The sequence below is a fragment of the Schistocerca americana genome, chromosome 4 (assembly GCF_021461395.2).
Source record: "Schistocerca americana isolate TAMUIC-IGC-003095 chromosome 4, iqSchAmer2.1, whole genome shotgun sequence".
Taxonomy (NCBI): domain Eukaryota; kingdom Metazoa; phylum Arthropoda; class Insecta; order Orthoptera; family Acrididae; genus Schistocerca; species Schistocerca americana.
In genome coordinates, this window is record NC_060122.1 from 608,663,491 (window position 1) to 608,690,560 (window position 27,070).

The 27,070-nt window shown below is 44.5% G+C and overlaps 2 protein-coding genes across 6 annotated transcripts in view; both read right to left on the minus strand.

The window, feature by feature from the left end:
• Nucleotides 1-11,883, minus strand: part of LOC124613025 (FH1/FH2 domain-containing protein 3) — a 647,968-nt gene extending 636,085 nt beyond the window's left edge. For 4 of the 5 annotated variants that reach the window (XR_006979594.1, XM_047141585.1, XM_047141584.1 and 1 more), the window contains exons 1-2: nt 11,733-11,883; nt 4,756-5,005 (exon numbers count right to left, since the gene is read on the minus strand). Coding sequence is in view for 4 of the 5 variants with exons in the window: in XM_047141585.1 (XP_046997541.1) it covers nt 4,756-4,957 (202 nt within the window). In the remaining variant the exon portion in view is untranslated. The remainder of the gene's footprint in view (nt 1-4,755; nt 5,006-11,732) is intronic. The other variant, XM_047141582.1, reaches the window with a different exon arrangement.
• The window catches only part of LOC124613646 (mucin-5AC-like), a 253,948-nt gene continuing 238,614 nt past the window's right edge, over nt 11,737-27,070 (minus strand). Inside the window, exons 8-10 of the mRNA XM_047142361.1 lie at nt 26,389-26,862; nt 11,938-12,178; nt 11,737-11,857 (exon numbers count right to left, since the gene is read on the minus strand). Of these exons, the coding sequence (XP_046998317.1) occupies nt 11,737-11,857; nt 11,938-12,178; nt 26,389-26,862 (836 nt within the window). The remainder of the gene's footprint in view (nt 11,858-11,937; nt 12,179-26,388; nt 26,863-27,070) is intronic.

Here is a 27,070-nt window from a genome sequence, read left to right on the forward strand (position 1 = left end):
ACCACCCAAGTAGCCTTTTACCCGCTGCATTCAAGCTATTGAATGTATTGTTCACGATCAAATTATTGAAAACTTACGTAAACTGTACATGACAAATATCAGTCCGATTTTTGTAGGCACCACAGCAGAAACACGACACTAATTAGTGTAGCTGATGACCATACATATGCCACGGAAAACTGCGAGACCAAAATATTAACACTGCCAGATTCCACCAAAGCATTTGTTACCGTCAGCTTGACACAATACTGAGAAAAATGTGACAGCTAAAATTTTCGGATAGTGATTTGAAAGCAGTTTGAGAAAGAGATAGCACAATGCTGTCTGTGGGAATGAAAAGTGGTCCTGCAAGCATGTTCTCTCAAGAAAGCTAAAGAGCTCATTCCTGGTCCATTACTGTTCTCCCTGTATGTCAATGACATCTCGTCGATACTGTCCTGTAAATAACATTTCTATGATGACCTCGAGATTTACGTAAGTGTCAGGCCTGAAGATAGAGATCCAGATGATTGATAACCTGTCTTCAGTGGAGAGATGAGCACAAAACTTAAGACCTAAACTAAATTCGAAAAAGTCAGAAACAATTTTAGTATCCCATCATCAACTAATGAGTTCAGAATTCCGCGAAAAGTTTCTCCTGTTCATCAACCGTACCCAACATCAGGTCACAACACGGTGAAGTGCTTGGGTGTGACTTTGGAGGAGCATCAGCATCTCAGATAGGTAGAAAATACTGTCGTTACATACAGGAAGGCTTCCACTTGCCTCTGCTCTTAATAACTGTCGGAATATAATTCCACAGGATGTGAAACATACGCTTGTGCAATCAGTCATTACGCCAAACCAACACTATTGTGTGCCGGCCGGAGTGGCCGAGCGGTTAAAGGCGCTACAGTCTGGAACCGCACGACCGCTACGGTCGCAGGTTCGAATCCTGCCTCGGGCATGGATGTGTGTGATGTCCTTAGGTTAGTTAGGTTTAAGTAGTTCTAAGTTCTAGGGGACTTATGACCACAGCAGTTGAGTCCCATAGTGCTCAGAGCCATTTGAACCATTTTTTGAACCCTATTGTGACTTAGTCCAACACGGCATGGGTAGTGAAAACACTAAACAGTTAGAACTAACTATGAACGCTTGAGTGCGTTACATCTGCAACATCCGTCTGTCTCTGTACTTCAAACGCCCGTTTAAGTTGGCTGTTGTACGGTCTGTCTACTTCATCAGCTCCTCAGTGTGGGATACCTCCTAATATCGTGTCGGACCTCCTTTTCCCGGCGAAGTGCAGCCACTCGACGTGGCATGGACTGAACAAGTCCCCTGCAGAAATATTGAGCCTTGATGTCTCTATAGCCGTCCATAAGTGCAAATGTGCTATTGGTGCAGGACATTGTGCACGAAATGACCTTTTGATTATGTCCCATAAATGTTCGATGGAATTCATATCGGGCGATCTAGGTGGTCAAATCATTCGCTCGAATATTCCACAGTGTCCTTCAAACAAATCGCGAACAATTGTCGCCCGGTGACATGTCATCCACAAAGATTCCACCGTTGCTCGGGAACATGAGGTCCATTGATAGTTGTGAATGAGGAGGAGGAGGAGATTAGTGTTTAACGTCCCGTCGACAACGAGGTCATTAGAGACGGAGCGCAAGCTCGGGTGAGGGAAGGAAGGGGAAGAAAATCGGCCGTACCCTTTCAAAGGAACCATCCCGGCATTTGCCTGAAGCGATTTAGGGAAATCACGGAAAACCTAAATCAGGATGGCCGGAGACGGGATTGAACCGTCGTCCTCCCGAGTTGTGAGATGAATGAGATTGAATATAACAGTTTTAAATACCAAAATATACAATAAAATAAATATTTATGTGAAAAGTATTTGAGAATAAAGATGACTGTTCGTATTCCGGATTGTCATATTCAACTTCATGAAAAACCATGAAGCTTGCAGGTTCGTCTGTTGCTAGTGTCAGCTTCCACAGTCTCCATATTTTAGATCTGAAGATGACATAATGCGAGCGAAACCAATCACTGGAATAAATACGCGCCATCCAGACTGTGTTTTGTTGCAAACCACCCAATATCGTTCAAATAACCTTAAACAGGAATATCATAGACCAAGTACCTTGCACTCACTATTCACTACCTTGTACTCATCTTTGCATATCCCACATCCCCAGTTTCCATATAAATCATTGACGTCCACACTGCTGATTCACCTTACTTGCATGTTTAAATAAACACGATGCCTGACAAAAGAGTGGGGTCCCCATTACTGGATGACGAATGGAAATGAAATCACACGTGTTGAGATGGTACGTGATGTTGTTTCAGTCATTACCATATCGCGCCAAATTTACAAAGAAATTGGCAGTAACAGCCCACTTATCAGGATGACGTTGCATCCCCTTTGTCCTTGACACATGCACTGATTCGGTTGGGTAGGGTGTCATAAAAGTGTTCGATCCTCTCGTGAGGCAAACTGGCCTACAGCTTTTGTTAACTGGTCCTGGGTACTGCCACTGGGGCAGAGATGACGTCCGGGATGGCCCCACACATGTTCTGTTGGGGACAAATAAAGGAACTTTACTGGCCACAGCAGTATCTCAACATCATGTAGACAGTGCATAGTGACACATGTCATGTGTGCACGTGTGGACGGACATTGTCCTCTTGGAAAATGGCGCTTCAGTATTGTGGCATGAGGGGTAACACATGAGGACGCAGAATGTTCGTGACCTATCAATGTGCCACTAGAGTTCCCTCAGTCGCTACTAACCATGACCTGAAGTCATAACCTATTGCGCCCCAAACAGTGACGCCAGTACTAACACAGCTGTGCCTTTTCAAAACATTGAAAACCGTGGTTCATCGCTGAACACAATGAGACGCCATTCGTCAGCTGTCCATGCGTCCTGGTCAGGACACCACTCCAAACTCAGCCTTTTGTACAGTGGTGTTAACAGCAGCCTACGCATCGGACGGTAATTCCTTTGTCCGACAGCTGTAGTCTCTGACCAATGGTGTGGGATGACATAGAGTGTTGCGATGGTTCCGGGACTTGTTCTCGAAAGGCAGATGTGAAAAGTTTCCGATGTGCTTGGTACATAATACAGTGATCCTCCCTCGTGCTGATGAGACGTGGTCGACTAGAACAATGGTGGCGTGTATGTCTGCCCTCATGTTCCCTTGCAATCCAGCATTAGGCCACTGTCACATGCGAATGCCCCACAAATCTGGATATTGCGCTCTTCGACCATTCGGGCAAGTGGAGCCTACAATGAGGCCAAAAAACACTGTTATGTCCTGGTAACGTTGTCTCGCACGAGTAAACAGCATCTCTGTCCATTACATTGATTGCTCAACATCCGACGGTTTTCAGCATCTTGCGTACCCTAGCATGTATGGCAACAACACTAAACATGAACAACACTTATGCACTCTAATGGGCATTGTACTTGTCACAGAGAACTGCAATTCTAACAATTTACATACCCACCAATGTTGTTTACTTGCAGGAAGTTATATTGACATCTGGTCACATGTTCTGGGTGCTTCACTTTTTTGGCACACAGTGTACATATGAACAAAAATCATTCGACATTTGGCAAACCATTCATAAAAAGAACTTTTTAATGAAGACTGGTAACCAGAATTAGTAGATAAGTTGAAATCATCATACTACCATAGGTCTAGCCAGGGGAAGGTAAGTAAACAGTGGTGGTGCAATATTTTGTCGTGTTTGTCGTCAACAAATGCGCATTGCTTCAGCCATCGTGAAATTAGGCCAAAAAATCAGTGACAAACGAAGAAATACCTGGGAAATGTGCAAGAAGATGACAGTTCAGATATAAGTGGAGATCACACAAAATCTTTCATACATAGTAAACGTCACACTTCGATACCTTTTGTAACGAACTGTTTTGAGATGTAGAAGCAAACCAGAAATGTAAATATGTTTCACTCCAAACAACTTCCAATATTTTAAGTCATCAAAACGAAACTCATTTAGTTCAATAAATACACATTTTTTTAGTAGTTGAAAAGATGGATTTGAAATACCTTTAATAATTTAAAGCAACTGCAGACACTATGGCTACACAAATGTAAAATTTATACTATGTCTGTTCGTATAGAAGAGAATTGTCTGACAAGTCTAGATGTAAAGGGTGTTATCAAGGAAGACAGCTATGTTGACTTGAAGCACAGGGCGTGTGTCACAGACGGGCAGAGTGGAGTACAGACAGAGAGTGCACAACAGAGAGAGTTTGGAGGACAGAGAGAGTATGGAATACAGAGAAGGTAAGGAGTACAGGCAGAGAATAAAATAGAGACAGTGTGGAGTACAGACTGGGTGTGGAATACAGATAGAGAGTGGAGTGCAATAGGGTGTGGAGTACAACAGGGTGAGGAGTACAAAAGTGTGTGGAGTACAACAGGGTGGTGAGTACAACAGGGTGGAGAGTACAACAGGGTGGAGAGTACAAAAGGGTGGCGAGTACAAAAGGGGGTGGAGTACAACAGGGTGGAGATTACAAAATATTGTGTAGTACAGATAGTGTGTGGAGTACAGATAGGGTGTGGAGCACAGAGATGGTGTGGAGTACAGAGATGGTGTGGAGTACAGACAGGGCGTGGAGTACAGACAGGGCGTGGAGTACAGACAGGGCGTGGAGTACAGACAGGGTGTGGAGCACAGACAGGGTGTGGAGTACAGACAGGGTGTTGAGTAGACAAATGGTGCAGAATACCGACCACCGGCCAGCTGGTGGCTACTGGCGATGCGAGTCACACCCTCGGGCACCTCGGCGTTGGGGTCCAGCCACCAGGCGCGCTCCCCAGACTGCACGTGCCGGATGTGTCGCGCCAGCTTCTGCTTGTCCTTGTCCTTGTCCTTGTCCGTGGCAGCCTCGCCGGAACCGCGGAAGAAGCTGGTGACGGGTGCCAGCGCACGCATCAGGAACGACTTGGCCTCCTCCCTGTCTGCCGGCTTCTCCACAGGCTCCTGAGCACAAGAGACGGTAGCATCAGCACACTTGTGGAGGGTCAATTGCGAGTCCGTTGAGAGGAGGTTCAGAGTAACGGCTGCCGATGGGATTCTTTTTGGGACGGACGTTTTATTCCCCTTCGTGGGCCCGCCGTGGAGCGACTACCTGGCTTTTGGTGGCGCCTAATGGTAGCTATTACAATGTGATTGTTTCCGTGAGAAATTAAAGTACCTGGACTTTGAAGTGAATGTCCACCCTTGTAGTTATGAACGATTACCCTGTTTTGGCTATGCGGATATTTCTGCTGAAGTTGGAAGGAAGCAGTTGGAATCGGTGTACATATTGTTAGCGATGTGCATTTTTCAAATACAGTGATGGGATCTCGGAATCTTTCGATTGCAGGTAGGGTAATTATCTTTGGTGTTGGAATAGTTGCAGTTTTAATCGTGTCTCGTCGCTAAAAACGAGGCTGGCGACCCCACTCCTATTGAAACTGTACCTGAAGAATAGTAGTGCCGAGAGTTATCCTCTTTTCTAAATCTTATGATCCATAATATTAGAGTGTTGTGGTGTGTGATGTCCTTAGGTTAGTTAGGTTTAAGAGTTCTAGGGGACTGATGACCTCAGATGTTAAGTCCCATAGTGCTCAGAGCAATTTGAACCATTTTTTTAATGGAAATGACTAATAATGAGGGTCCAAAGATCTATGGTAAGAGTTGGGAAGAATCAGATCAAACTACACTTGAAGGCTGTATTGGCTTGTTCTTTCTGGCTGGTGTGTTTAAATCGAATGATGAATCAACAAAGAGTCTATGGGATCCAGAAACAGGAAAAGCTATCTTCTCTGCCGCTATGGCACGGGAACGATTATGTTGCATCTCACGTGTTAACGTTTGAATGATAAGTCTGATAAAGGAGCAAGAAGAGCAAATGACAAGTTAGCACCAACAAGAGCTCTGTGGGGAAAGAGTACGGAAATACTTTCGAAACTGTTTGTTTCTGGCAAAAATGTGGCTGTACATGAGCTAATAAACGCTCGTATCATTATGACTCAAAACAGCGTGGGCATACAGCTTTTTTAATAAAAAAGAAGGAGGGGTAAGAAGATTCGTGAAATTCTTACGAGCAATTCCCTAATTCTAGCATTCCTGCAAAAAGTAATCCTTAGAAGATGGTAACAAAATAGCGCCCCATCGTCGGTGTCTCCAATTCTAAGCATATTTGTAACTAATCAGGTAGCACTTTGCAGAAAGTGACTGCTAGCCCGAAGAATTTGTCAGGTCGCTTCAGCAAAAAATAGGTGTTAAAAATACAGCCGGTCATTCTGTACTTAGGTCTTTACACCTGAAAACTTACCAAGATTTATGTGCTGAGGTATTACTTACAGCTGATAAAAAAAGAGCATCAAGTGTTGCGAGTGGTTGCTTAAGTCGTTGTGGATGGAAAACTTGACCCGACACTGTGGCGAAGCTTGTTTTTACCTTTGTGTCCACGTGAGTATCCAGAGTAATGACCACTGGTACCGTGAAAACTCTCACGTGGGGCATCACCATCGTCGTCGCGCTAAAGAAATGGAATTTGGTGCGCGTTTTATGACAGCCACGCTGTCGGGTCAATGTTGTTCCGAACCGCTGTCAGTACTGACGTTTCTTTTATTGTAACTTCCAGTTAATGTCTTGTCTGCCAGTGATTTTTGCCTACGGTGATATATAGAAGGGAAAGCGTATGAAAATAGCCCCAAAACGATACGCTAGCAGGATTAAAATGTACGCTCGAATACTGAAACAACGGATGTTACAGTTCGGCGTAAAGTGAGACTGACTGTGGTTTCACGATCACAAACGTACACAGAGAGACAGGGCGACCACTTTAAACATATATTACAGTTTTTAAAATTATTTTATTATTTGGAAGGAAATGGTGCTTTTTAAAATGGTTCAAATGGCTCTGAGCACTATGGGACTTAACATCTGAGGTCATCGGTCCCATAGAACTTAGAACTGCTTAAACCTAAGGACGTCACACACATCCATGCCCGAGGCAGGATTCGAACCTGCGACCGTAGTGGTCACGCGGTTCCAGACTGAAACGCCTAGAACCGCTCGGCCACACGGCCGGCGGTGCGCTTTAATGATTGGATGTACCTATTATGAACGCAGAGGTGCTTTTATCTTGCAAATAGTGCGAATCAAAAGAGAATTCAAGACAAATGTAGATACTATAGTGAAATCACATAAACTTTCAGGTAGAAGCGACTAAATTTTAGGGAATAAAATCAGAACTAACAATTCTAAATGGGCTAAAAGTATTCACATTTTTTCGCTCTTAACAAAAAACAGCTGTTTTCATGAAGAGACTTTCCAGGAGACACTGTACAAGACAGAGCACAATGCAAAATTTCAATTGACAGATGAAGTCTTATGGAAAAACCGTACATCAGATGTGATATAAAAACTTGACAGGAGAACCTAGAAAAGTTTCGTCGCGACGTGAAGAGATCTTGAGAGAAGAATAAAGGAGGTACGAATACAACAGCTCGTTAAGTTCATTCGCGCTCTTTACGTGATCGTAACCTACTCTGGCATTGAAAATATTATGCACTCTGAGAAAAAAAGACGCACCACGCAAAAAATTACCCTACTGGGACGGAGATCGGTAGATGTGATGTACATGTACAGACAAACAAATGATTACAATTTCAGGAAAATTAGATGATTCATTCAAGAGAAAGGGTCTTACAAACTGAGCAAGTCAATACCGCGTCAGTCCATCTCTGTTCCTTATGCAAACAGTTATTCGACTTTCCATTGATTGATACAGTTGTTGGCTGTCCTCCTGAGAGATATAATGTCCAATTCTATTCAATTGGCTCATCAGATCGTCAAAATGCCAAGCTGGTTGGGGGGCCCTGCCTATAATGCTCCGAACTTTCTCAGTTGGGGAGAGGTCTCGCGACTTTTCCCGTCAAGGTAGGTTTTGGCAAGCACGAAGACAAGTAGTAGAAACTCTCACCGTGTGCGGGTGGGCATTATCTTGCTGAAATTCAAGCAGCAACAAAACAGTGCGTAGAATATCATCGACGTAGCGCTGTGCTTTTAAGGTGCCGCGGATGACAATCAAAGGGGTCCCGCTATGTAAAAAAATGGCACACCAGACCGTCACATCTGGCTGTCGAGCTGAATGCCTCGTGACAGTCAGGATGGTGTCTCACCGCTATCTGGGGTGTCTCCAGATACGCATTCTCTGGCTATTGGGGCTTAGAATCTCACTGACTCGAGTAGAATTGTTTTCAGTGATGAGTCTCCTCTTGGATTTGAGCCCCAAAACTCAATTTATGAAGCTCTTTCTCGTGAATAAAACATCCAGTTTTTCTGAAATTCTCGCCGTACATGTACATGTACGCCACATCTACCAATTTCCGTCTCTTTCGGGTGATTCCTCGGTGGAACGCCTTTCTCTGTCTTAGAGTGTGTTAGGGATACTGTCGGTCATTTGAGTTGTACACTCGCAGAGAAACAACTAGTATTCAAACGTTGCACTAGGCAAGACAGTATCAATTTATTTCCCCTTCATGTATACATGTTTCATAACATCATGGGTTATTTTAAGTTGGTTGTTAATCTATAATAATACAGTATCGTACCTGTGGCTTAAACACAGAATATTGTAAGATCACAGTTATTTTATTTTACAAATTTCCATTTGAAACATTTCGCCATCGCCATCATTAGTTCAAAGACTACGGGATATAAAAAAATGTAGATACTATGCAGCTCGTCAAAGCTTACCACGCCTGCGTTTTGCAACTACCACTGTGAATGTCCTCTTATCGATCTGCTGATGGCGAGGGCGTAACGCGTGTTGAAACAAAAACATTGGGATGAAGTAAAAAGCTCTGCTTGTAAGAGCTAAAAACATTCATTTATCCCATTGCTCATTCTTTCTCCTAAATTTTCACTTATGGTTTAGCTTGTCAAACTTTTAGATAATTTATGGCTTTTACATACATTCTGCTTGTTGCAGTGAGTTTTAGCCATTTTACACTGTTGAAAATGGAAAGTATTACACCACGATACAGAGGTCAGATGTAGAGGGTGCTTTAAAGTCTTTGCAACAAAATATGTCTAGAGGTGATAATTACTTCACGACTGCAGTGGCTTTACCGGTGAGAGGCGCCAGGGCGATGGCACTATGCGGCGTGCGTAAGCCTTGTGTGTTGTCTATAATCCTGTCAACTCTCCATATGGAAGGGGATCCGTTCACCGAAATAAGAGTTCTTGATTTGCTTCGAAACTCTCGTTCTCTGATTAGCGACAGTCATTCTTAATACTTCACTCACACTGGCGTAAACAACGTGCAGAACACAGGAGACCTGCTAGTTGGACGAAAATTCGTCGTCGCCGGGAAGCAACAGCAAAAATTTAGTCTCTCATACTAGGTGTTCCCCAAGACGTGATCTGACGTCCCTAGAGATTCGATACAAAGATTTTGAAACGTCCTGTATATAAAACTTTATGGAGATGTTCATCAAATGTCAGTATTAAATGGTTAAACTTTCATTCTGTTTGGAACTTATGTCCATTATGAGCATTAGTAAGATGTGTGTTAGATGACAGTTTGGCTTTAGGAAAGGTAAAGGGATCAGAGAGGCAGTTATGACGTTGCTAATAGAAGCAAGACTAAAGGAAAATCATGACACGTTCATACGATTTGCAGACCTGGAAAAAGAGTTGAACAGTGTCAAATGGTGCAAAATGTTCGAAATTCTAACAGAAATAGAGGTAAGCTGTGAGGAAATACGGGTAATACACAATACGTACATGAGTCAAGAGGGAACAAGAAGAGTGAAGGACCAAGAACGAAGAGCTCGGATAAAACAGGGTGCAAGACAAGGATGTAGCCTTTCGCCCCTACTGTTCAGTCTATGTATTGAAGAAGCAATGATGGAAATAAAAGGAAGGTTCAACAGTGAAGTTAAAATTCAAGGGGAGAGGATATCAATGATTCGCTGATGAGATTACTGTCCTCAGTGAAAGTGAAGGAAAATTACAGTATCTGTGGAATGGAATGAACGGTCTTATGGGTGCAGAATATGGATTGAGAGTAAATCGAAGAAAACCGAAAGTAATGATAAGTACCAAAATGAGAATAGCGAGAAATTTAACATCAGAATTGAGGATTACGTAGTAGATGAAGTTAAGGAATTCTAGTAGCTGGGCAGTGAAATAACCAATGACAGACGGAGCAAGGAGGACATAAAAAGCAGCCTAGCACTGGCAAAAAAGGCATTCCTGGTCAAGAGAAGTCTACTGGTATCAAACATAGGCCCTAATTTGAGGAAGAAATTTCTGAGAATATGCATTTGGAGTGCAGCTTGTACGGTAGTGAAACATGGTCTGTGAGAAAGCTGGAAAAGAAGAGAATCGAAGCATTTTAGATTTGGTGCTACAAAAGAATGTTGAAAATTAGGTGGACTGATAAGGTAAGAAATGAGGAGGTTCTCTAGAGAATCGGTGAGGAAAGGGATATATGGAAAACAATAACAAGGAGAACGGACAGGATGGTAGGACATCTGTTAAGACATCACGGAAGAATGTCCATGTTGCTAAAAGGAGCGTAGAAGGTAAAAACTACACAGGAAAACAGCACTACTTTGAGATGAAAGCCAGCCATTGTGGCCGAGCGGTTCTAGGCGCTTAAGTCCGGAACCGCGCTGCTGCTACGGTCGCAGGTTCGAATCCTGCCTCGGGCATGGATGTGTGTGGTGTCCTTAGGTTAGTTAGGTTTAAGTAGTTCTAAGTTCTAGGGGACTGATGACCTCAGAAGTTAAGTCCCATAGTTCTTAGAGCCATTTGAACCATTTTGAAACTGCACGATTTGTCGGGTGTTCGGGGAGTGCTGGGGTGAGTGTCTTCAGCACTTGGCAAAACTAAGGTGAAAGCACGACCAGACGTCGTGGAGTTGGGTGGACGTCGTAGGCTGGTCAAAAAAAAAAGTTTAAGTAGTTCTAAGTCTAGGGGACTGACGACCTCAGATGTTAAGTCCCATAGTGCTCAAAGCCACTTGAATTTTTTTTTTTTTTTTTTTTTTTTTTGAGATGAAGAGGCTGAGACAGAAGAGAAATTCGTGGTGGGCCGCATCAGACGAGTCATCATACTGAAGCAAAAAAAAAGAAAAAAGAAAAAAAATTGTTTTCTTATCTCTGTCAAGCAAATGAGGGTACCGAAAAACTCAGTGGTGTGAACTTCAGTGTGGAAGTCGTGTAGTATCCTGCTAGAAGAACCCATTTTGTGCCCTGGCCATGAAGCGTAGCACAAGGTTTACCATTCTTCCAATATACTGGCGAACATTTAGCCTCCCTTCAAAGATTACCCAAATCAGTCCTATTATCGTCTCCAATAGGGTTTCGACAATAATTGCTTTCTGTGACCTTTGAACAGGTCGTCGAAAGTCATGCCATCACCGATCTGATCGCCACAAACAGAAGCGCTGGACTCCACAGGATGTCACTCAGTGTCCCAGTTCGTCCCTGGTTCGAAATCGTGCACGTCTTTGCGTGTAATAGTGTTGGTTAACGTGAGATACAAGGACTGTATGTAAGCTCGTATGAGCAGTATTTAAGCAAAGGGTGTAAAGTAAATCAGTCCAAATAGGAGTAAAACAGGTGACCTGCATTCCGCGGAATTTTGTTGGTCGTAATGTTATAAGAAGTAAACGAAGTCGGTGGCAGACAAAGAGACAGACCTGCTCAGACTCTGACTCTGTGCTGGACGTCTCCTCGGAGGACTCTGTCTCGCTGCTGCTGCTGCTGCTGCTGCTCTCTGAGGCAGAGGCGGAGGCGGCGGCTGGGTGCTGGCCAGTGCCGGGCGCTGCCGGCGCCGTCACCAGCACCTTGGGCGCCGAGCTGCTGGCGGAGATGCGGGCCTCCGCCCCCGCAGGCGCGGCCGGCGCGTCGGCGATGGCGCCGTCGGAGCCGGAGCGCAGCTTGCGGCGCACGGCCGCCTCCAGGTCGACGTTGAGCGCCGACTTGCGGAAATCCTTGTTGCCGGCCCTGGGCGCCACGGGCGGCAGCTTCCGGCCCAGGCCCGCCCCCGCCGTCCCCGACGACTGGGAGCGCGACAGCGACCCCTGGGGGCCGAGCGGCGGGGGCGGTGGAGGCGCGGGCGGCGGCTTGTCGGCGCCGGCTGCGCCTGCCACAACAGACACGACATCCTCACTCGACAGCACGGCTAGCGGTGCAGTGTGGCATCGCGAGGATGACCTACACTTTTCACAGCTCAGAACTCTTCCTTCGCAGTTTCCTTTCAGTCTCCCACCCGATTGCACAGTGCAGCTACAGTTTCCCTCCTCTACTTCTCTCGAAGGAACGACACGGATTCCGAGAAAACCACTCGTGTAAACCACCGCTCACTATATTGATATGCGGTATCTTGCATATACCACATACAGGTCGAAAGGCAGATTCTTTCTTCCTAAATTGTCGAAAGGCCTTCGAAACTGATCTAGAAGGTCATGTAATATCGAAATACGCTGAAGCTAACAAGTGAACCTACCAAAGTGATACTCTTCGATTTTGATCGGCTTTGAACGTGTTGTAGCGCAGAGCAAAATAACAGACACGTATTTTTTATAACTGCCCGACAGGCCATTAAGAGAGTGTAACACACCCTTTAAAAACAGAGTTTAATATCCAGAATGAGATTTTCACTCTGCAGCGGAGTGTGCGCTGATATGAAATTGCCTGGCGAATTAAAACTGTATGCCGGACCGAGAGTCGAACTCGGGACCTTTGCCTTTCGCGGGCAAGTGCTCTACCATCTGAGCTACCCAAGCACGGCTCACGCGCCTCCTTACAGCTTTACTTCTGCCAGTACCTCGACTCCTACCTTTCAAACTTCACAGAAGCTCTACTCCGAACCTTACACAAATAGCACTCCTGAAAGAAAGGATATTTGAGACATGGCTTAGCCACAGCCTGGGGGATGTTTACAGAATGAGATTTTCACTCTGCAGCGGAGTGTGAGCTGATATGAAACTTCCTGGCAGATAAAAACTGTGTGCCGGACCGAGACTCGAACTGGCAGAAGTAAAGCTGTGAGGAGGGGGCGTGAGTCGTGCTTGGGTAGCTCAGATCGTAGAGCACTTGCACGCGAAAGGCAAAGGCCCCGAGTTCGACTCTCGGTCCGGCACACTGTTTTAATTTGCCAGGAAGTTTCATATCAGCTCACACTACGCTGCAGAGTGAAAATCTCATTCTGTAAACATCCCTCAGGCTGTGGCTAAGCCATATCTCCGCAATATCGTTTCTTTCAGGAGTGCTAGTTCTGTAAGGTTCGCAAGAGAGCTTCTGTAATGTTTGGAAGGTAGGAGACGCGGTACTCGCAGACGTAAAGCTGTGAGGACGGCGCGTGAGTAGTGATTGGGTAGCTCAGATGGTAGAGCATTTGCCCGCGAAAGCCAAAGACCCCGAGTTCGAGTCTCGGTCCGGCACACACTTTTAATCTGGCAGGAAGTTTCAGAGTTTAATATTTTTGAACGAATACCGTTGAAACGGTAACAGATACTAAAAAAGTTCTATGGTTTTTAATGTACGTTAAAATGACCGAGCGAGGTGGCGCAGTGGTTAGCACACTGGACTCGCATTCGGGAGGACGACGGCTGAAACCCGTGTCCGACCATCCTTATTTAGGTTTTCTGTGATTCCCCTAAAATCGCTTCAGGCAAATGCCGGGATGGTTCCTTTGAGAGGGCACAGCCAACTTTCTTCCCATTCTTCCCTAATCCGATGGAGCCGATTACCTCGCTGTTTGGTGCGCTCCCTCTCCCACTATTTAGTTTCTTTATTTCCACGTTTGACTAACAGCAAAAATTATAACACCGTTAATAGCAAGTTCAACCGGGTATGATGAAGAGGTAACCCGCGGCAGCGCGGTGAAATTGTGCTGCAGTCTCACACATTCATCCATCAGCCGCCAAAGTTTACAATTTTTAGTTGGCACCTGTATGTATATCCATTTGTGACCCATTTACCTAAGTCCTTGCCTTCTATTTTACTTAGAATGTGTTAAACTCAATTTTTTTCAGGCTGTATTTCACCTTCTTAACGGCCGTACGGGCACGTATAAAAAAATACGTGTCTGTTATTTTGCTCTACACTGCAACAGCCGGCCGGTGTGGCCGAGCGGTTCTAGGCGCTTCAGTCTGGAACTGCGCGACCGCTACGGTCGCAGGTTCGAATCCTGCCTCGGGCATGGATGTGTGTGATGTCCTTAGGTTAGTTAGGTTTAAGTAGTTCTAAGTTCTAGGGGACTGATGACCTCATAAGTTAAGTCTCATAGTGTTCAGAGCCATTTGAACCATTTAAACACTGCAACATATTCAAACCCGATAAAACTCGAAGTGTATCCCTTGGGTAGGTTTACTTGTGAGTGTTTTCATAAATAACCGGTTGGTTCGATGAACAACACGAGGCGGTCAAATGAGAGCACAAGCTCTGTTGAGGACGACCACGAATTCGGAAATCTCCGCTCTCGTGTTTTCCACCTTACTGCGGAAGGCTCGCGAGGTTCAAGGGTACGAGTACCTCTTCTCTATTTTTACACGAGATGTACATCGGAAGAAGTATACACTTCTCGACTTGTACGAAAATGCAGGCTCTCTTGTGGTGGTTCCTTAAAAGACACCATGACCAACCCCTTCTCTCATTCTTCTCCACCACACCTTGGATTCGGTCTCTAATAGCCCCGATGTCGCAGGCATTTATTTCGGACCTCTTCCCCACTGTCAGACGAGGCTGTATGAAGACTTACTCTATAGTCTCTTACAATGTGTGTGAGTTATTGACCTAATGTTAGTATTCGTCGAAACCATATTTGTTTCTTCGTAAGCTGAGCGATTAAAATGTGTGGGCACCTAACTGACCATCTGCATGTGAAAGGTTTCACGAAATAGTTTACTATCATTCATACTTCGAGTTTAAAAGTAATTTATAATTTAAATGGTGCATTTGTAAGTACCTCATAGTAACAGTTCAAAATATAGTGATTAGTTTGGTCGGAAGTGTAGGTAACATATCAGTACAATCAACGAAAAACTTTTTCTTTACCAGAAACTCATTTCGAACTGCCTGGTAGTAGCAAATGCCGTCTATAAACAGTAATGACTGTAAGAAATATCATATCATTTACAAATTCAATAATTTTGAAATACACTCTAAGACAGGAAAAGCGACGCATCACGAAGGAGGTATGCAAACTGGTCACAAACTGTTCACAAACTGATATTTAGGCATGTATCTACAGAAAATGCAAAATTGTAAACTTTGGCTGCCGATGGATGAATGTGTGATGGTGCAGCGCAATTTCACTACACAGGTGGCAAGGACAGTAAACAGCGGACATGTCGATACCACTGCACAAAAGTTTTTGCGAATTTCATTCCGTGGACTCAGTTGGACAGTAACTATGCCTCGCAGACAGGCGCGTGAACAGTAGAAGCAAATGTCCGCAATTGACATCGAAAAAATGCAAAGAGGGGCAGCTCGTTTCTTGTTATCGCGCAATAGGGGTGAAAGTGTCACTGATATGATACGCGAGTTGGGGTGGCAGTCACTGAAACAAAGGCGGTTTTCTTTGCGGCGAGATCCGTTTACGAAATTTCAATCACCAACTTTCTCTTCCGAATGCGAAAATATTTTGTTGACACCCACCTACGTACTGAGAAATAATCATCATAATAAAATAAGAGAAATCAGAGCTCGAACGGAAAGATTTAGGTGTTCCTTTTTCCCACGCGCCATTCGAGAGTAGAATGGTAGAGAAGTAGTATGAAAATGGTTCGATGAACCCTCTGCCAGGCACTTAAGTGTGAATTGCAGAGTAACCATGTAGATGTAGATGTAGATGAGAGACAAGATGTATTTAGGCTCAAAGAAGACGGCTGGAGAAATCGGCGGCTTGCTCGACATTTGAATAGGAGCGGTGCCACTATTCGAAATGTTGACAGGAATGGGTGAACCACGGCCGAACACAGCGTCGAGAAGGAAGCTGTCATCCAAGACAGACGACAGAACGGAGGACCGAGCAGTCGTCGGGGAGGCATTCAGAGCCCCGAATTCATGATCATCATCGAGCTGTGCTTCAGTGACCACAAAGATCAGTAATAGGCTGGTCACAGAAAGGGGGCAGATCTCTCGGCGCCGCTTGTGCCGACTACCATTGACCTCTGTACAGTAACAAGCCCATTTAGAGCGGTGTCGGGTGCATTCGGTTTGGAAGTTCAGTCAGTTGTCTGCAGTGAGGAGTCCCGCTCCGGACTGAGCCTCGATCACTAGCGAGGATGTCTTTGGAGGCGCGACCCGGGCAGCGTTGGGATATTAACCTGACTGTCGGTCAACGTACGGTCCGACAACCAAAAGTGATAGTCTAGGGTGCCACTTCATTTCATAGCAGGGCCCTTACAGCACAACATTGCGTAGACGATACACTACGCCCTTTTCTGGCGCCCTTCACGGCAAGCCACCTTGGGCTTCAGCAAGATAATGTCCACCCGCACACTATGAGAGTTTCTCCTACTTGTATTCGTCCTTGCCAAATCCTAACTTGGCTAGTGGATTTCATGGGGACTGAAGAAGGTAGCTGAAACAGACAGCGTTATTTACTGATGTGAAAATTAACTGAGAATGATTCCCCAACAGCAATATAGGCCCGCCCGTTTAGCCGAGCGGTGTAACGCACGGCTTTCCGGAGCGGGAAGGCGCGCCTGGTCCCCGGCACGAATCCGCCCGGAGGACTTGTGTCGAGGTCCGGTGAGCCGGGCAGTCTGTGGATGGTTTTAGGCGGTTTTCCATCTACTTCGGCGAATGCGGGCTGGTTCCCCTTATTCCGCCTCAGCTACACTATGTCGGCGATTCCTGCGCAAACAAGTTTTCCATGTACGCGAACACCACCATTACTCTACCATGCAAACATAGGGGTTACACTCGTCTGGCGTTCCCTGGGGGATCCACCGTGGGACGAACCGCACAATAATCCTGGGTTCGGTGTGGGGCGGCGGAGGGGTGAAGTGGACTGCGGTAGTTGTCGTGGGTTGTGGACCACAGCGGCTGTGGCGGGGACGGAGCCTCTCCGTCGTTTCTAGCTCCTCGGTTAACATACAACATACAACAGCAATATACTAGTATTTAAAAAAGCAAGTATTCTACCATCATATACACAGCTATTTTTATTCAAACAAACTCAAGCATTTGGTTATGGTACCTATTCCTTTCAGATTATTCAGCCAGTCTCACTGCGTGGGGTACAGTAAAAGATTAGCGAGTCAAAACAAAGTTTTACCTAAGTCTTATAAAATGGTAACAGTGGAAGGTGATTGTGGAGAATAAAAGAACTGTTGTTGTCAGATTATAAATTGATAAGTATTCCAGAATGCAGCAACAAAAGGTAGGGTAGCAAATGTTCGTAACAATAATTGTAGAGCAGATGAAAACTTAAATAAAGCGACGGATGTGGTGACCTTGAGGGAGGAATCAAGAGTGTTTCTAGTGGGAAAGGAAGAATCTGGAAGGTTGCTTAATGGTGCTACAATAGTATTAGATGTGAATTTTTGGAATGTGAGATGTTTGGAAGTGAAAAGCTGTTGAAGAAATTAACAGTAAATACAACGTTAAAAACGCCGAGATGGCTTGTGACAGTGATTAGAAGTACTGTAATGACATTGGGTTTTAAGCTCAGCTGGACAAAAGAAATGTGAGCTTGTAATGCACGTAGTATAACGATAGTCACTTTTATTGTTGAATTGCCACCTTAAAAAGAACTGACAGAAAGAGAACACCATGATGAATACCGACATCTTTTAGATGGAGATTTAAACGTTAAAAAGAAGATGGTGTAAACAAAGAAAACACGAGGAAGAATTAAATGACACTAATAAACCTGAACGGCAAGAGGAAGAGCAACAACTGCTAGAAAAACTGGGACAAGGAAGAGAGATAGCGTTGGAATAAGCTGCGAATAAAATGCTGCCACAGATAGGAGATACTGATGAACCACTAGCAACAGTATCTCAAACAACAATTACATCGAAAACATCTGGGATTATTCAGCAAGTTTTCTAAAATCAGGAAACATTCATAAAACCGTTAGACTGAGGACGGTTAAATGTGAATGGACAAGTGACAGAAGCTCATTAGTGTCTAAAAGATGATACAACTGAAAGTATAGAATCTCAGACACTATAACTGGAATCCTAGTTAATTAACTATTAAGTAATGTGTGAGAATATAGGTGAGCAGAATGAAAGTTTTTAACTAGAAATTTGTAAAATAGGTCCAGAAACTGACATAATTGGCAGACCCTGGAGAAAGAGATTGAAATATATGAGTTTAGACAACTGTGAGAGAAAGAACATTTAATACTATCTACAACAATTTAGCGAGGTTTTGATGTATTGGAGAGCAATGGAATATGCCATATGGAAACTAAAATAGTTGATGACCTCGACGTGGAAAACAGTAATGTGTTGAAAACAGTTATTGGGTGCATTTTAATGTGAAGTGAACAACAGGAAGAAGGCGAAAAAAGAAGAAATGAGAGAAATGAAGAGAGTAGCGAAGTATGATATGTTATTAGGCTTATAATTAGTTGAAGGATGAATAATAAGAGAAATGAATCAAAGGATTGAACTGATTTACAAGGAAAAAGTTTTGGAACTCATTCAAAGGAGCTGTTGTTTTAACCATTAAGAATAAGGGGAATTCCTAAAGCCAACCAAAGTGGAAACAATTCGAAGGTTAAATAGCAAATAATAGAGGGTAACAATAGAAAATGTAGGGAAAACCTTGCAGAAAACATGACTAATATTTCTCTGTATAACAAGACATTGCTCTAAATAACATACAACAAGTAAATAATATTTAATGGTGTCTTAGAATAAGATGTAGCTGGTGAAAAAAAAATCAGATGTGCGTAGTCAACGGTGAGTAATAAGTGTAAGCAAGTATCATTAAAAATAGCGTGGTCTTAAAAGAGAACAATGTATAGAATAGCGATGAGCTTTGAAATGTAAAGTTACCCAAGAAGTTGTTGAGACTATATGGGGAAACCATGCAGCTATCCAGTAATGACTGTAAACTGAATGAGTAAAATATAATTAAGTAATAATGTGATATGAAACAAGTTTTTTAACGAGTGCATATTTCGTTCAGTTATTACAAATTTCGTGCTGAGAGGTGTTGCATGAAGTACAATGCTTGTTAGTATGTCAGTGTTAATAATTTAATCATATGATTTAAAGAGTGGGAAGGTTTGAGGTTAATCATCCAACTATCGTAACAGAGTGAGAATTTCTAAGCAATAAATATTAGGCAAATATTCATTTCTGCAAATCTTGACTAGAACTCTTCAGTCACTACGTCTTTACAAACATCTAGTGATGAACTTACTTCGAGATTTATTTTACAATGGTAGAACTATTTATTTCTCAAGGTTGACCAGACTAATAATGGATGTAGACGTAAGTTCATATAATGATAAATTACACAACGTGTATTTGTATCTTTGGCTCTATAATATCATACATAATTTATATATCGTTTTTAAAAATGTTATTGCATAATAAAATGAGTTTAGTGCAGTCATAAGGTTAACTTGATATTTCACTTTAGACAAAAGTATTTCAAAATTATTTCATTGCTTAGTCAGTAATTAGCCTCATGGTTTTCTTTGAGTCTGAAAAGATACAAATGCAATCAAGTTGTGTAATTAGACGTACAGGGGATTCGTCACTTAATTATTCTGTACTGAAGGACAAATTCATTTAACTTTAGCCTGTATTAAAATATTATAAATCAGATTTTTACTATCATTAACTACTCGAATATGGTATTATTATTTAACTTAATATAAATTTTTCTGTCTTGCTATATTACGAAATTTGCAATCCAGTCAGCGCATATTAATAATATTTTTTTTATTCAGACCGATAGTATTATTAGCTGCAAAAAATTTTTGATAGAATTTCCCAAGTCCACTACAGAGCTCTGAATACTGTAACGATGTTAGCTCGTAAACACTGTTAAATGGTGTTACATATATGATTGGTTTGACTCTCGTTACATCTACTAACGATCCGACAAGAAGCCCAGGATTGTCTAAACCCACTAAAACTAAGAATAGGGTGCACGTGAGATTGTATCCACCTGTCGTCCACTGCAGCTACAAAAGCTTCATTGAACCTGTCCTTACCGCAACTCTCGTAGCTAGGGTTTCTACATTCTCTAAATTTTATCATTTTTTACAGGTGCTTGAACACCATGATACCCTTTTTGTTGTCTGTACTCGCCTCCCTTGTCCTACATGTATTCTCTAGCAGTTACTGAAATTTCCTTCTGTCCTTAAAGCTCTTGAATGTCTCAGACAATCCATAGGATACATAAATTTGGAATCTGTCAGTGTTAATAATTTAATTGTGTGATTTAAGTGCTATGCTGGAAACACACACGCCCACACGTACTACACCCGCAAGTACACACACCCACACTAACACATACAGTCCTCTGTCCTCTCATTTCTGGGGTCAGTGCTGTGCCCATATCGACATACAGATCCCCTGTGTACATCTCTCTGTAAACCACTTTCTGCTCTTGGACAACGTTTGACATACTCCCTCTTTCCGATCGAGAAGTCCATGTCGCGTCTGTCCATCTTGTCAATTACTGTCCTCGCGCTCTATGATCAAGGCGCTTCAATACCAAATAAGGCCTCGTGTTAGTAGACTTCAACCGATCCTTCATCCTGTCCCGTTCTCGACTTCCTACTTGCACAATTCTCAACGCTCGATAACCGTAAAGACATACTGATACAATCGCAGCTTGTCTTAACTCTGCATCCTACCTTTCCACACTTCCTGTGACCCAATCATCCTGCACAGCCGTCTGCTTGGCAGAAGCGGCTTTTTTAGCATTTATCTCTCTCTGTCTGTCTCTCTCTCTTGCTGTGTGCGTACGTGCGTGTGTGCGTGCGTGTGTGTGTGTGTGTGTGTGTGTGTGTGTTTGGGAACGTGTAGGCGTATGGTGTGTACATGTTGGTCTGTGTGTTCCAGCGTAGGTCTAAAACGCCTGGAGCAATGGCAACGAAATGCGGTACACGTATGAATTATTACGTAGGAAAACTCGGTATGAAAGCGTTGGCACGTAAAAATAACCGAAAACTAACAGTGTTGTGGTTGTATATGCGTTGTCCCTATGCTGACTGTTAACTGTCGCAAGTAACTTTTCACTGCTTGGAATGTGAGCTGATGTGGAGAGGAAATGAAATTAATCGAAAAGATACGACATATCACACCGAAATTTATGAAATGGGGTCACTTTGACTTGTGGAGGACACCTGTGTTCATGAAATCTAGACTGGACTAAATATTCCCTTGGTGAATGACTGTCACCGTTCCTTTCATTATCTCTACCGACACCGCGCTTTGTTTCTATTCCTTTTTGTTACATCATCCCCCCGTGCCAAATATTGGAGGGGGGGGGGGAGAGGAGGACTGTAAGCGGTAATGGCAACCCTCTTTTCAGTCAATGAACAAAAAAAGTAAAGTAGATGAAAAAACAATAAACACTTAGCGAAAGTATGTAGATTGAATTTAAAATTCTTTTAAAGGTGAAAAATAAAATGGAAGTTTTGTGATATACGACGGATGACCTTTTCCACTGGTAGTAAAAACAGTAACAATAGAAGATAAAATGACGTACCAAAAGCGCACATTTAAAACATGTTGCCGAAACACTGATACGTGAAAGAAGAACTTTCCTGTCACCAGAAATTGAGAGCAGCCGCAATGGGACAGGGAGTCAGTTCCTGAAGGGGAAAAGGTTGGCCAGTGAAGAGGGTAGGAATGTGGTGGTATAAGGATGGAGGACTGGTGCATTGCAGCGTTGTGGTAGGAGTGGCTGTTAGGGCAGATGAGGGAGTGGAGTAAAGGGGGGAATTGGTGACACTAATGGGTGTTGGGAAAAGGAGGGGTAGGGAAAGAAGGACAGAAGGGGAAAAAGGGGGTATGGAAATGTATAGAGGGGAGGAAGAGGAAACCATGATAAGGTGAACTGGGTGGAGTGGACCTATAGCTGGTAGGATGATTAAATGTCAGGGCGAAATTCATGATGTGGGACGGAGAGATGGTTGACGTTTCGTTGGGAGAGCATGTGGAGGATGTGTAAGTAGAGGGTTGGTGGGATGTGTTGGTAATGGCGCGGCAGCTTACGAGTATCGGATAGTGAAGGGAAAAAGATAGGAGTATTGGAATCGAGTTTGCAGATGGTGTAGACTATTCAGAGGTGTTCAGTATGAATGAGGAGAGACGGGAATGCGGTGAGTTGGTAAACACGCTTTGTAACTTTTAACCATTTTTTAAGTTTTAAGGAGCGGATCTAATTATGAGAAACAGGTTGCGAGGGGCCGGTGAGCCAGCTGAGGGGAAAAAAGTGAGACGAAGAGACTCGCATGAGCGTTCTGCGAGCCACTTGGCACACTGGTGAGCTCATAGTGCTGCCGTCGCCACTGAACCTGAGCAAACTCTTTCAATCGCACCGAGTGGCTCGCAAACGACCAACACACTTGCCAGCAACGTGCTGGAGATCGACCCTGTAACGTATTCGCCCTTATCAATTTGTTATACATTCACACAGGTGAATGTGATCGGTTATCGAGCAACGAGAGCGCTGGATTAGTGATTTGTTGATGCTCAGTGTAGAGAAGGTCTTTGTAATTGCGTAGTGCAAGCTGATGGATGAACGAACTAATGTGTGTGTCTCACTCTTGCCGCAAGTGGGCTCTCAGTAAAATAAAAATAAATACACTGATTAGCTAGAAAAATGTATTTGTTGGGTTACAGTGTGGACCACCTATGTGCATCATCAGAACAGCGTGTGTCAATTTTTGGTGTACTGGGTGTGTGTTGAAATTTTACATGCATGATATGTAAGACGAAGGTGGTGATTGTCTGCCATTGTGTTCAAAAGTAATATATATGATTTAACACAGTGCAACTAATCACGACATTGATTACCTCAAAATCTGACGGTTAAATTCATTATTATTATTATTATGCAGTCGAAGTTCTGTTGTAAGATCTTCCGTGCTAAAACCGATTGTCTTTAACCATAAATCCACGTCAAACAAGTAACAGTTAGGCTGCTAAATTATTAAAACAGTTAACAATTAAGTTACGAGGCGTGTTTTGTAAGTAAGGTCCGTTTTGTTGTAGACACTAGCAGTTCGCGCGCATACCGCAAAGAGTGCGTGCGTCGTGTACCGGCATGCCTCGGGAACAATTGTGCTCAGTTTCAGCTGTGTAGCTAACGTGTACGGTTCTGTACTGTGCTTTCAAAATGTTTAAGACTATCAACCCGCCCGCCGCGTGTGAGGTTCGCTGAGTGATACAGTTTTTGTCAGCAAGGAACGTGTCTGCTGCAGAAATTCATCGACAGATTTGCGAAGTGTACGGTGATACTGTTATGAAAGAAAGAAAAGTGCGTAAGTGGGTACGAGAATTCAAAAATGGCCGTGACAACGTCCATGATGAGAACCGCTCCGGTCGCCCTTTTCTGATTAGAGACGATTTGGTGGCTTCAGTTGAACCGAGGATTCTTGAGAACAGGCGCTTCACAATAACAGGTCTCTCAAACGAATTTCCTGACGTGTCATCAGTGCTTTACAACATTGTATCTGAACACCTTAAGGTTTGGAAACTGTGCTCCCGTTGGGTCCCTAAACTACTAACAGAGAACCACAAAAACCAAAGATTTGAGTGTGCGATGAAGTTCTTGACTCGTCATCACGAAGAAGGTGACAGCTTCTTGAGTCATATTGTAACTGGAGACGAAATATGTGTTTCGCATAACACGTCCGAATCGAAGCAACAGAGCATGGACTGGAGACACACACTCGCCTACAAAGGTGAAAGCCAAACAGACTCTGTCCCAGCGCAAAACCATGGCGTCGGCGTTTTGGGACAGGCATGGTGTTTTGTTGGTCGACTTCATGCAACGAGGAACCACTATCAATGCAGAACCGTACTGCGAAACCCTGAGAAAGCAACGCAGAACGATTCAAAACAAAAGACGCGGCATACTGACAAAGGTAATTGTCTGTCTCCATGACAATGCAAAACCTCACACTGCAGGTCAGACCCGCGATTTATTGGACGGTTTTGGCTGGGAAGTTTTAGACCACCCACCCTACAGACCTGATCTTGGACTGAGCGATTACCATCTGTCCCTCCACCTCACACAACACCTCAGTGGTAACCGTTACAATGATGACGACGACGTGAAAACGGCAGTGAACTCTTGGTTATCGGAACAGGCGGCCAGTTTTTATGAAGAGGATATTTTAAAATTGGTTGAGAGGTATGATTAGTGTTTGAACAAACGTGGCAACTAGCCGGCCGAAGTGGCCGTGCGGTTAAAGGCGCTGCAGTCTGGAACCGCAAGACCGCTACGGTCGCAGGTTCGAATCCTGCCTCGGGCACGGATGTTTGTGATGTCCTTAGGTTAGTTAGGTTTAACTAGTTCTAAGTTCTAGGGGACTAATAACCTCAGCAGTTGAGTCCCATAGTTCTCAGAGCCATTTGAACCATTTTTAAACGTGGCAACTATTTCGAAAAATAGAGTGAAGTATGTACTTTCTGAAAATAAATTTACTTTTTTGAAATTATCTTTCGTTGTGTACTTACGTTCAAATGGACCTTACTTAAAAAAACACGCCTCGTATATTGTGGTGTTACATGTTCATGTAAGTTTTTATTTCTTCCTTATACACTACTAGCCATTAAAATTGCTACACCACGAAGATGACGTGCTACAGACGCGAAATTTAACAGACAGGAAGACGATGCTGCGATATGAAAATGATTAGCTTTTCAGACCATTCACACAAGGTTGGCGCCGGTGGCGACACCTACAACGTGCTGACATGAGGAAAGTTTCCAACCGATTTCTGATACACATACAGTAGTTGACCGGCGTTGCCTGGTGAAACGTTGTTGTGATGCCTCGTGAAAGGAGGAGAAATGGGCACCATCACGTTTCCGACTTTGATCAAGGTCGGATTGTAGCCTATCGCGATTGCGGTTTGTCGTATCGCGACATTGCTGCTCGCGTTGGTTGAGATCCAATGACTGTTAGCAGAATATGGAATCCATGGATTCAGGAGGGTAATACGGAACGCCGTACTGGATCCCAACGGCCTCGTATCACTAGCAGTCGAGATGACAGGCATCTTATCCCCATGGCTGTAACGGATCGTGCAGCCAAGTCTCGATCCCTGAGACAGCAGATGGGGACGTTTGCAAGACAACAACAATCTGCACGAACAGTTCGACGATATTTGCAGCAGCATGGACTATCAGCTCGGAGACCATGGCTGCTGTTACCCTTGACGCTGCATCACAGACAGGAGCGCCTGCAATGGTGTACTCAACGACGAACCTGGTTGCACAAATGGCAAAACGTCATTTTTTCGGATGAATCCAGGTTCCGTTTACAGCATCATGATGGTCGCATCCGTGTTTGGCGACATCGCGGTGAACGCACATTGGAAGCGTGTATTCGTCATCGCCATACTGGCGTATCACCCGGCGTGATGGTATGGGGTGCCATTGGTTACAAATCTCGGTCACCTCTTGTTCGCATTGACGGCACTTTGATCAGTGGACGTTACATTTCAGATTTGTTACGACCCGTGGCTCTACCCTTCATTCGATCCCTGCGAAACCCTACATTTCAGCAGGATTATGCATGACCGCATGTTGCAGGTTCTGTATGGGCCTTTCTGGATACAGAAAATGTTCTACTGCTGCCCTGGCCACCACATTCTCCAGATCTCTGACCAACTGAAAACGCCTGGTCAATGGTGGCCGAGCAACTGGCTTGTCACAATACGCCAGTCACTACTCTTGATGAACTGTGGTATCGTGTTGAAGCTGCATGGGCAGCTGTATCTGTACACGCCATCCAAGCTATGTTTGACTTAATGCCCAGGCGTATCAAGAGCGTTATTACGGCCAGAGGTGGTTGTTCTGGGTACTGATTTCTCAGGATCTATGCACCCAAATTGGGTGAGAATGTAATCACATGTCAGCTCTAATACAATATATTTGTCCAATGAATACCCGTTTATAACCTGCATTTGTTCTTGGTGCAGCAATTTTAATGGCCAGTAGTGTACGTCTTACGACAATTGTAAAGCCATAACTGGGATGTCGTAGGTCGCCAGGGCTTCTTGGCGACGCCTCGACAACATTTCCACGTTGCGGTTATCGTGGGGGTGTGAACGAGATGACAGTGAGAGTGTGGAGATGGAGTAACTGGCCAGTGAGTTGTGAGTAGAGAGTAAGCAGCGCTCACCAGTCTGCCTGTCGGCGAGCGAGGTTGCCGAGAGCGTGGACTTGGAGCGCGCCAGGTCTGCGGGCGGCGGGCAGGGTGGCGGCTTGGAGGCGGCGGACCCAGCAGAGCTTCCGGCGCTCGCAGAGGGCGCCCGGGGCGGCTTGCCGGCCGCGTCCGCCTTGTCGGACAGCGACGAAGCCGAGCCGGACTTGGAGCGCGGGGCGTCGGTCAGCGACGACACCGACGCCGACGGCGAGCGCGTCCTGGTCGTCTGCGCCTGCATCTCGGAAGGGGTAGTCTTGATGGCCGCCGCGTCTTCCGGCGCAGACGCGCGGGAAGACTCGGAGTCGTGCGGCGTGGCCGCACGTGAGTTGGGGGCAGACGCAGCCGCCTCCGCTCCCGCCGGCGGTGGCGCTGGTGACTTCTCCGAGAGCGATGCCGCTGAAGACGACTTGGAACGCGTCGAGAGGTCCGAGTCTGACCTCTGGAGGCGACCTGTAACGGATGATTGCGAAAAGAATGTTGGAAATTGTTGTGGCACAACATCAGTAAGTAATGCAAACATCTTTTTTCTAGGCCAATTTCGGCTGAAAAAATGCGGAACTGGTTGTGGGTGTCCGTGCAATGTGCCCTCTTCAGCTCCTATCAGTTCCATGAAGTGCCAATAGGTGGCGGCGCTACACATAGCCCTGAAAATGGCGTC